Raw genomic sequence first — 15,074 nt, 5'->3', positions numbered from 1 at the left:
ATTGCCTGGGTCAGTTAAATCCCTGGGAAATGTAGAAATGAGCAAGCTCCTGGAGTTGGTGATGGACAGGGAGGCCTGGCGTGCTCCAGTCCATGGGGTCGCAAAGAGTCAGACACAACTGAGCGACTGAACTGACTGAACTGATTGTAGATAGGGAATGCACTAATTCTATCATCCCTTCTTCATTTACATGCACTGTTGCTTCTGTAAAGAGATCCTTCCCTTCACTGAGGAGTGTTTTGCCACATGGTACTGGTGGAAAGAAAATATCAAAGTTGAATAATTTCCCTTGATTTACTAGTGTCCAAGTTAAAGTATTTTTTGTAGTCTCATAAACTCGAGGATTTTAATGGTGACCTGTTAGGATTGGGCTCCAGAGTGTGCTTGGGAGGGGAAGGTAAGGTGAGAGAGGCAGTCACAGGTCTTATGTGGCTGGGCTTTTGGGGACAGAACAATCTCAACTGTAGCATCCTTGGCAAGCCAGGGATGAGCTGAAAGAAGCCTAGGTTTCACGTCCAGGTGAGGGAAATGGTCACAATGCTAGATTAGCCATCAGATAAAATTTCTGTTGAGAAAAGTTCAGAAATGTAATCATCTTAAACCCGAGTTGTCTTTGCTTAGGCAACCATGGGTCACTGCTCTGAAATGTGATGTGGTATAGCCAGATGGTGATCGCGGTGGACTTTAAGTTGGTTTTCTCCAAGTTCAAGAAATGCAAAAAGGTAAAATGGTTGTCTGAGGAGGCCTTACAAATAGCTGTGAATAGAAGAGAAGAGAAAGGCAAAGGAGAAAAGGAAAGATATACCCATCTGAATGCAGAGTTCCAAAGAAGAGCAAGGAGAGAAAGCAAGAAGAAAGCCTTCCTCAGTGATCAATGCAAAGAAATAGAGGAGAATGGGAAAGACTAGAGGTCTTTTCAAGGAAATTAGAGATACCAAGGGAACATTTTATGCAAAGATGGGCAATAAAGGACAGAAATGGTATGAACCTAACAGAAGCAAAAGATATTAAGAGGAGGTGGCAAGAATATACAGAAGAACTATACAAAAAAGATCTTCGTGACCCAGATAATCATGATGGTGTGATCACTAACCTAGAGCCAGACATTTTGCAACAAGAATTCAAGTGGGCCTTAGGAAGCATCACTATGAACAAAGCTAGTGGAGGCGATGGAATTCCAGTTGCGCTATTTCAAATCCAAAAGATGATGGTGTGAAAGTGCTGCACTCAATATGCCAACAAATTTGGAAAACTCAGCAGTGACCACAGGACTGGAAAAGGTCAGTTTTCATTCCAATCCCAAGGAAAGGCAGTGCCAAGGAATGCTCAAACTACCACACAATTGCACTCACCTCACACGTTAGTAAAGTAATACTCAAAATTCTCCAAGACAGGCTTCAACAGTACACGAACCGTGAACTTCCAGATGTTCAAACTGGATTGAGAAAAGGCAGAGGGACCAGAGATCAAATTACCAACATCCACTGGATCATCGAAAAAGCAACAGAGTTCCAGAAAAACATCTACTTCTGCTTTATTGACTATGCCAAAGCCTTTGTCTGTGTGGATCACAATAAACTGTGGAAAATTCTGAAAGAGATGGGAATACCAGACCACCTGACCTGCTTCTTGAGAAACCTGTATGCAGGTCAGGAAGCAACAGTTAGAACTGGACATGGAACAGCAGACTAGTTCCAGATAGGAAAAGGAGTACATCAAGGCTGTATATTGTCACCCTGCTTATTTAACTTATATGCAGAGTACATCATGAGAAACGCTGGGCTGAATGAAGCACAAACTGGAATCAAGATTACCAAGAGAAATATCAACAACCTCAGATATGCAGATGGCAGAAAATAGCAGAAGAACTAAAAAGCCTCTTGATGAAAGTGAAAGAGGAGAGTGAAAAAGTCGGCTTAAAGCTCAACATTCAGAAAACTAAGATCATGGCATCCGGTCCCATCACTTCATGGCAGATAGATGGGGAAACAGTGGAAACAGTGGCTGACTTTATTTTTCTGTGCTCCAAAATCACTGCAGATGGTGACTGCAGCCAAGAAATTAAAAGACACTTGCTCCTTGGAAGAAAAGTTATGGCCAAGCTAGACAGTATATTAAAAAGCAGAGCCATTACTTTGCCAACAAAGGTCTGTCTAGTCAAGGCTGTGGTTTTTCCAGTAGTCATGTATGGATGTGAGAGTTGGACTATAAAGAAAGCTGAGCACTGAAGAATTGATGCTTTTGAACTGTGGTGTTGGAGAAGACTCTTGAGAGTCCTTTGGACTGCAAGGAGATCCAACCAGTCCATCCTAAAGGAAATCAGTCTTACATATTCATTGGAAGGACTGATGCTGAAGCTGAAGCTCCAATACTTTGGCCACCTGATATGAAGAACTGACTCATTGGAAAAGACCCTGATGCTGGGAAAGATTAAAGGCAGGAGGAGAAGGGGATGACAGAGGATGAGATGTTTGGATGGCATCACCAACTCGATGGACATGAGTTTGAGCAAGCTCTGGCAGTTGGTGATGGACAGGGAGGCCTGATGTGCTGCAGTCCATGGGGTCACAAAGAGTCAGACACAACTGAGTGACTGAACTGAACTGAACTCTCCAAGTTCTTGGAGGGAATCCCCGTGGAAATCTGACATTTTCTAAGGGGATTTCCACACTAGCCTCCACATCTCCTTTTTCTCATATTACCTCGGTCTGCAAGGCTCTGAACGAAGCAATGGGGGACATGGAAACTCAGGGGAGGGAGCAGAGGTGATGAGGCGCTTTCCAGTCCAGCCAGAGAAGCCCTGTGCTTCTGTCCCCTCACTGCCTGTATCCGTCCTTCCCTCCTTAGGCCTCTGTTCTTAGTTATTGCTGTCACCGACCTTACAGAGGAAGTCTGCAGCTCTATCGATACAGATCTGGGTGAAAGACACATTGAATTTAATATTCTATAAAAGGATCATGTAGATACAAACCCAAATCTGATTTATTATAACTTGAGTCAACAAAAGCAAGTCCATTTGGCAAACTGACTGTTCTGTGGCCTCAGGGCACTGACCAGCTCCCCAGTCACCACAAGATGTCACCTCATCACAGGCTCTAAGGCCTAGAAGAGACAGTAGAGATGATCTAGTTCAATCCACGCATTTTTCAGAGTATAATGCACGCAGTCCTGCTAGAACTGAGCTTCAGGAGACTAGGAATTCTTTCTTCTTCCCCACCACTGATGGATTCCCAGTGCCTAGAACAGAGCAACTCAATAAATGTTGATTCAGTGAAAGTAGGAAGTCAAAAAATTCAGGCACACAGACGAGATTAGAAAAAGAAACACATTTCTCTTTTTGATAGTCATATAAAAAATAGAAACCATATCTATTCTAGTAGAAGTAACACATGCAGTTCTCTAGTACATAGCCTGTCCATTGCTATTCATAACAACTGGCCTCTAGGGCATATATCAATTTTTACAAATTTGGAAACATCACACATATACTGATTCAGTTTCTTCATTAGTTTCTGCAAAGTGAAAAAGAGAATACCCCATTTTACTTTCACTTTACAATTTGAAAGAGAGAATGTATGACAGAAGAGTTCTTTAGATGTCACTAGAAAATTAATGCAACTGGTTGCCCAAAGATGGTGAGAAATGTGCAAAAAATATTGATTCAAAAAATTAATCAAAAATTGATTAATTAGTTACTAATGAAGGAGATCATGACTTAATGACTAAATCACCAATAAAGGAGATAGTGCATTGGAGAATATTTAAGATTGCTGAGGTTGGCATAAATAAAATCACAGAACAATTTCATCATAATTCTTGGTTTCCAGATTAGATACAAAATAAGAAATTGGGTTCTCTGATAGGAGAAGATTCTGATGTTGACACTGTAAGTCTATCCATAGAGCAAAGATTCTGAGATGCTGGCAAAAGAAGTTAGTGTTTGTCCTCAACAAACTTCTGAAACCGAGAGAACTGGCCTTTCACAGATGTGCTCACCAGAGAAATCTCTGTTGACTGTTCTCCAGTCCTCCAGTCCAGATCCACTGCTTTTCCTTCTCAGTCTTTATTTCCAGGTCTACATCTGTCTATGAAAGTGTGTTAGTCGCTCAGTCGTGTCCGACTCTTTGCAACCCCATGGACTGTGGCCCACCAGGCTCCTCTGTCCATGGAACTCGCCAGACAAGAGCACTGGAGTGGGTAGCCAATCCCTCCTCCAGGGGATCTTCCTGACCTGGGTCTCCCGAATGGTAGATTCTTTATCATCTGAATCATCAGGAAAGCCCCTCTGTCTATACTTGTTGCCCAACAGGATCATTACAAGGACTTCACCCAGAATCAAAATATTTTCTTGCTCCAAAGAGGACATAAGGATGGCCAAAAAGCACATGACAAGATGCTCAGCATCGCTAATTATTAGAGAATTGCAAATCGAGACTACAATGAAGTATCGCCTCACACTGATCAGTGTGGCCATCATCAAAAAGTGTACGAACAAAGGCTGGGGATGTCCCTGGTGATGCAGTGAGCGAGACTCTGCCTCCAGTGTAGAGGGGACCATACAGGTCCCCAAGGACACGCAGCGTTCGGGTGTCTCTGCCTCCTCAGTGGGCTGTGCGGTGAGTGGTGCTGGGTCTGTGGGTGGGGTTTAGGCGAGAACTTACATAATGCTAGCAACCAATATTACTTCAAAAAAAATCTCCACTAGAGATTATGTAATTTGTTGAAGGCCACAGAGTATTTTTTGTAAAATGATTTCTTTTACTCTACAGCATGTCAAATAACTCTACATTATAATTTCCAGTGGTGGCACAATGCTTCTTGTATGAAATTATGTTATAATTCACTTGCAAGTCCTTATTAGATAGTTTGTCTCCTTTTTGGTTTTTAAAAATGTAATTTAATTTATGTTTAGATCACCACAGAGCGTCGAGTAAAATTTCCCTGAGCCATGTGGTTACAGAGTTCATCAGTTCCTTCTGACACAAGTACATTTTCCTCAAAATCTGTTGTTTTACATCATATCTCATGGTGTCTCATAAGTCAAGGAAGGTAGTGAACAGCTTTTGGACAATTATCTTCTTTCCCAAGGAATATCATTTCATTTCTTTCTACCTCCGTACAGTCAAACCCTGAATATGAGAACCAGAAAAACTGAAAAATATCCCAAGGAGAAATACGCCAATTCACTTTCCTTTTCTGGTTCCTGAACTCTCCAAACACGTTATCAGCGACTCAGTTCAGTAGGTTTTGGTGATGACCTAGTGATGGGTGCCTATCAATGGTCCATGGGTAATTTTTGAATGGAGAACTTTCTTTGAAGGTGTTTACCCAGAGACAAATGAGATCCCAAGTCATCGGATTGATTGGCCTTTCCCCTAGGTACTGTCCAATCCTAAAGTTCACAGGTTTCCTCATTTTCCTGCTCTGCACAGTGAAGCGTTGTGTCCCTTGGTGGCAGCTGCGGTGACTGCCAGAGCTTCTCTTCCACCATTCCTGTTTCAAGGCTGCAAAGATGAGGGTGACCGTCCCCAGGAACCCCAGGACTGTGGCTGGAGTGGCGATGGCTGTGTTCCTGGCGCTGAGGATCCCTGGGGCTCACTGCAGAGATGCTCCGAGTAAGTGCTCGACGGCTGCTTTTCAGAGCTCTCCAATCTGGGAATTAACCTCCGACGTCTCTTTGGTTTAGGGTTGGATGCAGTGTGCTCTGGCCAAATCACAGGGAGAATTTAGAAGGGCTTCTATCATGGTCCAGGTTTTTCCTCTTCAGAAAGAAGAATGTTGCTAGATTCCTTTTTTTCCACCTCTGCATTTGGAGGGAAGGCTAGTGTCTCTCGGGGAAAAGACTTTGGGATCGCAGCGTTCTGGCAGAAAAAGAGAAAGTCCATTTCTACCCCAGAGGCCAGGCAAAATGAGAAGTGTTAAGACTGCTCAGAGAGTCAGTGGCAAGGATTTACTGTTCTAGGCACTCTTCGGGGCGAGGGGTATTTATGTCTGCTTGGACTGAAGGTTGGAGTAATTCAAGACAGCTTTAGTCTCCACAGCTTCACTCTCTGAGGAGGATGAGCTCCTTAAGCGTGAGTTGCAGGTCCGCAGGCCCTTTGTCGGGTCTGAGAGGAGAAATGGGATGGGTCCAGGCAACAATTGTCACTAATTCTGAGTTTATGCACAACCCTGAATCCATATCGCTGCGGAATAGGGCTGTGAGACTAGTGAAAAAAGAAGAGAATTAATATTTACTGTGCACGCACAAATTTCCAAATCCTGTAGTAATACCTTATACACATCTTTCCAAAACACAAGCACATGCACACAGATGACTCTAGGGTAGGTGTTATTAGCTGCCGTTTATTTTTAAAAACATCAGTTATTTTGGAATACAACATTATTTGTATAACGCAGGCATTATGCAAAACGTATATGGAAAGTTTAATAAAAGTGATACAGAAATATCCAAAAAACCAATAACCAGATCTGAAATGACTGTGCCCAGCACCCCAAAAGACCCCCATGTCCGTCTTCCTAATCACACCCACTTCTAATTTCCAGAAGTCAGCTCTATTATGACTCTTATAATCTTAATATTACTGCTTTTCTTCACGGTTTGGACATATATGAACATATCCTTAAACAACATAGAGTAGTCATTTCCCTCTTTAAATGTTCTGCACATGTATTTTGTTACCAAACTGTTTTTTATTGAAGAATAGTTGGCTTACAGCGTTGTGCCGATTTCCTCTGTACAGCAAAGTGACTCCTTTGCTGAGTCACATTTACACACATTCTTTTTTTGTTCTTTTCCATTATAGTTTATCACAGGATATTGAATAGAGTTCCATGTGCTCTACAGTAGGACCCTGTTTATCCATTCTAAATGTAGTAGTTTACATCCCCAAACTCCCAGTCCATTCCTCTCCTTCCCCGTAAGCTGCTAGAAACCACAAACCTGTTCTCCATGTCCGTGATTCTGTTTCTGTTTTGGAGATAGGCTTGTTTGTGCCATATTTTAGATTTCACATTTAAGGGATATCATATGATATTTGTCTTTCTCTTTTGGACTCACTTCACTTAGTATGCTAAGCTCTAGTTGCATCTGTTCTATGAATGTATTGTCTCACTTCTGCTCAAAATAATGTTTGAAATCTGTCGTAGATCTTTCATGTAACAATCATCAATCCATTTTCATTGTTGTGTAGGAGATTCCATGTTATGAGTGTGCTACAATGTACTTACCCATTCTTTTTTTTTCTTTTATAAGAGTTTCAAAGGTAGCACACATTCATTGTAACAATTTCAAACCTTATTAATATTCAGTTCAGTTCAGTTCAGTCGCTCAGTGGTGTCCGACTCTTTTCGACCCCATGAATCACAGCATGCCAGGCCTCCCTGTCCATCACCAACTCCCGGAGTTTACTCAAACTTATGTCCATCGAGTCGGTGATGCCATCCGGCCATCTCATCCTCTGTTGTCCCCTTCTCCTCCTGCCCCCAATCCTTCCCAGCATCAGGGTCTTTTCCAATGAGTCAACTGTTCGCATGAGGTAGCCAAAATATTGAAATTTCAGCTTCAGCATCAGTCCTGCCAATGAACACCCACGACTAATCGCCTTTAGGATGGACTGGTTGGATCTCCTTGCAGTCCAAGGGACTCTCAAGAGTCTTCTCCAACACCACAGTTCAAAAGCATCAATTTTTTGGTGCTCAGCTTTCTTCACAGTCCAACTCTCACAACCATACATGACCACTGGAAAAACCATGGCCTTGACTAGACAGACCTTTGTTGGCAAAGTAATGGCTCTGCTTTTTAATATGTTATCTAGGTTGGTCATAACTTTCCTTTGAAGGAGTAAGCGTCTTTTAATTTCATGGCTGCAATCACCATCTGCAGGGATTTTGGAGCCCCCCAAAATAAAGTCTGACACTGTTTCCACTGTCTCCCCATCTATTTCCCTTGAAGTGATGGGACCAGATGCCATGATCTTAGTTTTCTGAATGTTGAGCTTTAAGCCAACTTTTTCACTCTCCTCTTTCACTTTCATCAAGAGGCTTTTTAGTTCCTCTTCACTTTCTGCCATAAGGGTGGTGTCATCTGCATATCTGAGGTTATTGATATTTCTCCCGGCAATCTTGATTCCAGCTTATGCTTCTTCCAGCCCAGCGTTTCTCATGATGCACTCTGCATTCAAGTTAAATAAGCAGGGTGACAATATACAGCCTTGATGTACTCCTTTTCCTATTTGGAACCAGGCTGTTGTTCCATGTCCAGTTCTAACTGTTGTTTCCTGACCTGCATACAGGTTTCTCAAGAGGCAGGTCAGGTGGTCTGGTAATCCCATCTCTTTCAGCATTTTCCAGAGTTTATTGTGATCCACACAGTGAAAGCCTTTGGCATAGTCAATAAAGCAGAAGTAGATGTTTTTCTGGAACTCTGTTGCTTTTTCGATGATCCAGTGGATGTTGGCAATTTGATCTCTGGTTCCTCTGCCTTTTCTCAATCCAGCTTGAACATCTGGAAGTTCACAGTTCTTGTATTGCTGAAGCCTGGCTTGGAGAATTTTGAGCATTACTTTACTAGTGTGTGAGATGAGTACAATTGTGCAGTAGTTTGAGCATTCTTTGGGATTGCCTTTCTTTGGGATTGGAATGAAAACTGACCTTTTCCAGTCCTGTGGCCACTGCTGAGTTTTCCAAATGTGCTGGCATATTGAGTGCAGCACTTTCACAGCATCATCTTTCAGGATTTGAAATAGCTCAACTGCAATTCCATCACCTCTGCTAGCTTTGTTCATAGTGATGCTTCCTAAGGCCCACTTGACTTCACTTTCCAGGATGTCTGGCTCTAGGTGAGTGATCACACCATCGTGATTATCTGGGTCATGAAGATCTTTTTTGTACAGTTCTTCTGTGTATTCTTGCCACCTCTTCTTAATATCTTCTGCTTCTGTTAGGTCCATACCATCTCTGTCCTAAATGAAGTCAAAAGTAGAAGTAACTTCTTTCCCCCTCGTCTCCCCTTACCCCACCCCCAATTCCACTTCCTGGGGAGAATCCCTTTATCAGTTAGGTGATAACCGTCCAGATTTTTCTCTGTGTAATGGCAAATATATATGTTAACTGACAAGTTTATCTCTGCTTGCTGTCTCATAGGACACGCAAGCTTAACAAGGACAAATGGACTGTGGACTTTCTCCACTAAACTTCTTTCTCTCCCAGATTTTCTCCTCTTTGTAAATACCACCACCGTCCCACCCAGACATTCTGGCCCTGAGGCTGGGAGACATTCTTGAGTCTTTCTTCACTGTAGGATCCCAAGCCCAATGTGCTAGCTCTACCTCCAAAATGTGGCCCTGTCCAGACACTTGTCACACCCTCCACTGCCAACAACCTGGTCTAAGCCTTCATGTACTGACCCATTTTGATATGCACTTTTGGATTGCTTCCACTTTTCCCCCTATGTATCCTGAAGCATATGAGCCTGCTTTTTCTTCGACAATATATTTAGAATGGAATTGGAGGTTCAAAATGGAATATGTATCTTTACAACAGAATATCCAAGAATTATTCAAATTGATTGCTTCTTATAAGAAGAACCCAGTTCTTGGCACCTTTGATATTTTAGATGTTATGTTTTCTTATCTGGTGGATATAGAGTGGTATTTCACTGTATTTTTCTTTTGAAGTATAGTTGATTTACAATGTTGTCTTAATTTCTGCTGTATAGCAAAATGATTTAGTTATGCACTTACATACATTCTTTTAAAAAATTACTCTGTTCCACTGTGGTTTATCACAGGATATTGAATGCAGTTCCCTGAGCAGTACAGTAGGAACTTACTGTCTGTCCATTCTTATCTAAGAGTTTGCATCTGCTCATCCCAAACTCCCACTCCATTCATCCCCTCCCACAAGCCTGTTCTCTGTGTCTATATTTCACTGTATTTTAAACTTGAATTTCTTTGATTTTAATGAGGATGGGCAACTCTGCCTATGTTTATTGTCTACTTGTGTTTAGTCTTTTTTGTAGTACCTATTTTGACATTTCTCCCCTTTTTTTTCTATTATAGTATCTGTCTTATTTATTTTTAGAAATAAAAAAATACTCCAAACCAAGCACATGGTCACCACCTGCTTTGCCAATATTTGTTGGTACTTCCTGCCTTGTCTTTTTATTCTCTTATGATATCTTGATGAGCGTAAGCTGTTATCCTAATGAAGTTGATCAATCATTTCTCCTTTATGGCTTGTCATTTTCATGATTTGCTTAAGAAATCCTTTATGCTTCCAGAGTCATGAAGATGTTCTCAGATTTCATCTCTAATGTAATAGTAGGATTGCATTTCATACTCAGAGCTTTAATTCATCCAGGTTTAGTTTGTACAGGGTGTGAAGAATGGTCTAGCTTCATCTAAATTTTTCCCGGGTATACAACTCTAAGGGTTGAGAGCAGATTTTATTTAATCCTTTGGTATTTTCCTTCTGTCGTCCATGCCTCCCTAAGACAAGTGGTTGGTTGGTTGGGATGCAAGGCTGAACTAAATCTCACTTGATGGGCTCTCCCACAGAGAATTTCGTGTACCAGTTTAAAGGCATGTGCTACTTCACCAATGGGACGGAGCGTGTGAGGCTTGTAGCCAGACAGATCTATAACAAGGAAGAAATTCTGCACTTTGACAGTGACCTGGGCAAGTTTGTGGCTGTTACAGAGCTGGGCCGGGTGTGTGCTGAGACCTGGAACACCCAGAAGGACCTCCTGGCAGAGTTTCGGGCCTATGTGGAGACGCTGTGTAGACACAACTACAAGGAGACGGCCAGCTTCACCGTCCAGCGGAGAGGTGGGTTTAGGATGGGCCAAGATGCCTTCACACAGAGCCTCGTGGGGAAGGACGCAGGAAAGTGATCTTTTGTGGTTTCCCAGCATCTTAGGGGGACCAGGAGGGGTGTCAATCTCTAAGCGGAAAAAATGTTGGAAGATCTGGCAGGGCAGAGCTGGGAGGGTGTGAAAATCACTGGGGGCTTCCTTGGTGGCGCTAGTGGTATAGAACCTGCCGATGCAGGAGATGTGAGATGCTTTGAGAACAGTGACTGGCAACTCCAGTCCTTCGAATGTCCCGAGCCCTGGCCGTATCTGCTGCGGTTTCTGAGTCCCTGTCATCTCCTAGACCCCACACCTTCCTACAACATCTGACTCTTCTGTACTTCCTTCATCCTTACCCTTGCAGAAGCAATTCTTCCTCCTTAAAATGCTCTCTTCCCTTTCTTTTTCTATTGAAATCTCTCATCCTTTTAGTCCCAACCTCAAGAGCAGTGCTTCTGTCAGCTTCACTGGGGCAGCTTGGTGGAGCTGGCTTTGGTCCTCCAACTGCGTGCCCAGCACACTTGGCATATATGTACACATGCACATATATGGGTGTGTAAATATAGCTTAAAAGTTACCCCGTCTATTAGTAGATGCAAGCTATTATATATCGGATGGATAAACAACAAAGTCCTTCTGTAGAGCACAGGGAACTATGTTCAATATCCTGTGATAAAGCATAATGGAAAAGAATATGGAAAAGAATATATATGCATATACATATATAATTGAGTCACTTAGCTGCACAGCAGAAATGAACACACTGTAAATCAACTATGTCGTGGTTTAGTTGCTAAATTGTGTCTGACTCTTGCGACCCTATGGACTGTAGCCCGCCAGGCTCCTCTGTCCACGGAAATCTCCAAGCAAAAATACTGGAGTTGGAATATTGGCAAAAACACTGGAAGTGGTTTCCACTTCCTTCTCCAAAAAATCAACTATATGTCAATTAAAAAAATCACCTAAACATCAGTAAAATTAACCATACTTCAGCAAAAAATTATCCAGTCTGTGTCACAAAGGGCTTTCACATAAATGATCTTGTTCAAGAAAACAGTGATTGCTAAATAAAGGTCTTCTCTTACAAAGTAGGCTAGCATATAAACTAAATAAACCCAGAGCTAGAATTCTAATAGATGACAAATGTTTGTTATCTTTGTGTGTGTGTGTGTGTGTGTGTGTGTGCACGCATGCAAGCATGTTAAGAGAGCATTATTTATAACAAAGCCTGAAAACAACCCAACTTTTCATCAAGAAACAAATTGAGGCATAACTATATAATAGACTACTACTCAGCAATAAAAAGAAATAAACAGGGACTTGCCCAGTGGTCCAGCGGTCCAGTTATCCATGCCTTCCAATGCAGGGGTAGTGGGGTTCTTGGCCAGAGAACTAAAATTCCACATGCTGTGTAGCAAGTAAGCCCGTGTGCCACAACAAAATATCCGTGCTGTAATGAAGACTCTCCTGCCACAGCTAAGACTCAACGCAGCCAAATACACAAATAAAATGTTAAAAAGAGAAACAAGCAAATGGACAAATGAATTGAGTTATAACCATACAACAGAATACTATATAGCAATGAAAGGAACAGGAAACCATTACATGAATGCATCTCAGAGAGATTATGTTGAGATACAGAAGCCAGAAACAAAATAGCACATATGGTAACATTGCATTTACATGAAAATTACAAACATGTAAGATCAATCTATGGTGTTAGAAATTAGAATAGTAATTGCCTCTGGTTAGAGGTGGCGGTAATACCTGTTATCTGGTCTACTTTAGTTTCTAAGGACAGACTGCAGCCCCTGGTAAGAATTTCTTTGCTGCCTCATTCTCTAATTTTGTCTCTTTTCCTCCTAGTGGAGCCTACAGTGACTGTCTCTCCAGCCAGTACAGAAGCCCTGAACCACCATAATCTGCTGGTCTGTTCAGTGACAAATTTCTATCCTCGCCAAGTTAAAGTCAAATGGTTCCGGAATCAACAGGAGGAGACAGCGGGAGTTGGGTTCACACCTCTTACTCAGAATGGGGATTGGACCTACCAGATTCACGTGATGCTAGAGACAATACCGCAGCTTGGAGATGTCTACGTGTGCCTCGTGGACCACCCCAGCCTCCAGAGCCCCATCACAGTAGAATGGCGTAAGGGCCGTTTCATTGACCCTATGGACTCGACAGGAAAGGAAAAGTTCAGGGAGTGTGCTGCGTCTGGTGGGGTGGGGTCCGTCTTCATCCCTCGTGTCCTACATAACTCCCTGACACAGATTCTGGGCTAGAAGTGACCGAGGACTAGATCCCAGCATCTCAAGTTGAAAGGCATCTGTTGAGTCCTTACCTCATTTCCCCCCCAAGATGTGATGGTGGTCCCTTCACACGACCGACCCCTCTCCCCTCTCTTCCAGGCTGCAGTTCAGCCTGAGTAATGTGCCTTCTGAAGTGCTCAGGCTCTGGGCTTTGACGTAGAGGCTGGTATCCGAAGGTGACCCGTGGAGGACGGACAAACAGATGGACATGCCTCCTTGGGGCCACCATCCTGCCCCCGTCATCCATCAGAGCCCCCTGGGGTCTTTGCCTGCCCTCCCCTCTTCTGTCTGGTTTCTGAGCCCCTCTGTCTCTCATACATACGACCAGACCCCAGGCTTCCAGACAAGGATGCTGTGGGCCGTGGGGATGCTGACGTGAGGGCTTTGACTTCCAGGGGCACAGTCTGAATCTGCCCAGAGCAAGATGCGGAGCGGAATTGGAGGTTTTGTGCTGGGGCTGATCTTCCTTGGTGTGGGCCTTTTTGTCCACTTTTGGGATAAGAGAGGTAAGGCACGTTGGGAGAAAAAGGGGAAGGCAGGTGCTGGGCTGAAAAGCCTCTGTTGATCCTTCTCTAGCGACTGTCTCAGTGAAGTTGGGGTGATCTTCTTTTGTGGCAGTTGAATCTTTATTGTATGTGGGTGGGAGAAGAGAAAAGAACGTTCTGGAACTGCCCCTTCCTTTCCTTTCGGAGGCTGAGATAAAGAGAGATGCCATTTTCTCACTTCACAGGTGAATGAGTTTTTGTTTCCCTTCCTTTTCATTCTTCTGATGCCAGCCGATCCTGAGGCTCCATCCACAGGTAAGACCCCTCTCCTTCTGGTCTGGAACAATGACACTCACAAGACAGACAGAGCTGTGGAGTGGGCTGGTCTGGACTCTCTCACCTGCCTCTGTTATTCCGTTCTTGGTTCACACCACATTCACTCATGTGAGTTGGGGTCAGGGAAAAGTCTGGAACCTTCTATGCAGTCTCTGCAGGAAACCTCAGAGGTGGTTTCTCTAGAAGAGGACCCAGCCTTTGCTATCAGCCATTCAGGAGTGTCTGAATGGTGCCCCAGACTCCACCGTGACAGGAAGTGCTCCTGAACTTGCTGGTAGGAGAAAGGGCAGGACCCACAGTTCTCACCCATCCAGTTAGTCCATGACCTGGGCTCAGAAGCTGGCCACGCGGCCCTTCAAGCTGAAGATGTGTGTTCACTTTCGTGGAGTATGGTCCTTCCTTAGTTCCAGGAGACGTAGTGAAGAGCAGGTGTTAGACGAGAATAATCTCAGTGTCCCCAAGGGACCCAGAGCGGGTAGAGCTGAATCTGCTTCAGGGGTGGGTGTGACTTATGAGTCCTGCGTCTCTCCTCCAGGGTTCCTGCACTGACCCCAGCGTTCTTCTTCCTGGGATCTGTCATGACCCTTTCCTGATCTTGTCCTGCTGTTCCTCTCCGTGGTTCCTGCCTCCCTTCTCTCAGGAACTGTGAATAAGCCAGCTCTGCCCGCATCATCCATCAGAACCTGACTCCCGGTGACCCAGAAGCAGTTGTCACATCCTCTTTTTGTTTCGATTTTTTCCTGAATTTCTGCCCATGACTCAGCTTTCCTCATTGGCTCTCTGAGCCGCCCGCTGAGTCTGTTTGAACCATAAATGCCCTCAACAGGCATTTCTGATCTCGTTCTCTTTTGAAGACTGCCCGTGAATTCAGTGTCAAACTCTTTTATGTTTCCATTAAATAGTTTTCAAAATTAAATAGATTTGTGAATCCCTTGTGTTCCTAATTCTTATTGAGTGTGATGGTGGTGGTCCTGGGGAAACACTAACAAAGAAAAGGTCAGATTCTCAAGTTCAGTTATGTCCCAAAGAAGGTCAGATCCAGGCTAGGCGACTAGAAGGTCTTGGGTCCCCGTCCTTGGTATAATTCAGGTA

The 15,074-nt window shown here is 43.5% G+C and overlaps 1 protein-coding gene across 2 annotated transcripts; it reads left to right on the top strand.

Moving 5' to 3' along the window:
* The first annotated feature begins 4,444 nt into the window (after window positions 1–4,444).
* Window positions 4,445–14,847, top strand: LOC133059370 (boLa class II histocompatibility antigen, DQB*0101 beta chain-like). Of its 2 annotated transcripts, XM_061146385.1 has the most exons (7): window positions 4,445–4,616; window positions 5,433–5,615; window positions 10,560–10,829; window positions 12,719–13,000; window positions 13,557–13,667; window positions 13,892–13,961; window positions 14,518–14,847. In XM_061146385.1, exons 2-6 carry the CDS (start codon window positions 5,513–5,515, stop codon window positions 13,897–13,899), a joined length of 774 nt encoding a protein of 257 aa, XP_061002368.1. In that variant the 5' UTR covers window positions 4,445–4,616; window positions 5,433–5,512; the 3' UTR covers window positions 13,900–13,961; window positions 14,518–14,847. The 2 variants fall into 2 exon arrangements, with proteins under 2 accessions (XP_061002368.1, XP_061002369.1); XM_061146386.1 differs by lacking the exons at window positions 13,892–13,961; window positions 14,518–14,847 and having other exon boundaries at window positions 13,261–13,628.
* Window positions 14,848–15,074: the final 227 nt, after the last annotated feature.

Source organism: Dama dama, chromosome 7, assembly GCF_033118175.1.
Source record: "Dama dama isolate Ldn47 chromosome 7, ASM3311817v1, whole genome shotgun sequence".
Taxonomy (NCBI): Eukaryota; Metazoa; Chordata; class Mammalia; order Artiodactyla; family Cervidae; genus Dama; species Dama dama.
The sequence above is the reverse complement of the archived record's forward strand: the minus strand, read 5'-3'. Positions and strand labels throughout refer to the sequence as shown.

Coding starts and splice junctions, on each gene's coding strand:
- LOC133059370 (XM_061146385.1), top strand. CDS start 5,513: ATGAGGGTGACCGTCCCCAGGAACCCCAGGACTGTGGCTGGAGTGGCG. Junction 5,616..10,559: donor TCACTGCAGAGATGCTCCGA/GTAAGTGCTCGA, acceptor GCTCTCCCACAG/AGAATTTCGTGTACCAGTTT. Junction 13,001..13,556: donor CCCCATCACAGTAGAATGGC/GTAAGGGCCGTT, acceptor TTTGACTTCCAG/GGGCACAGTCTGAATCTGCC.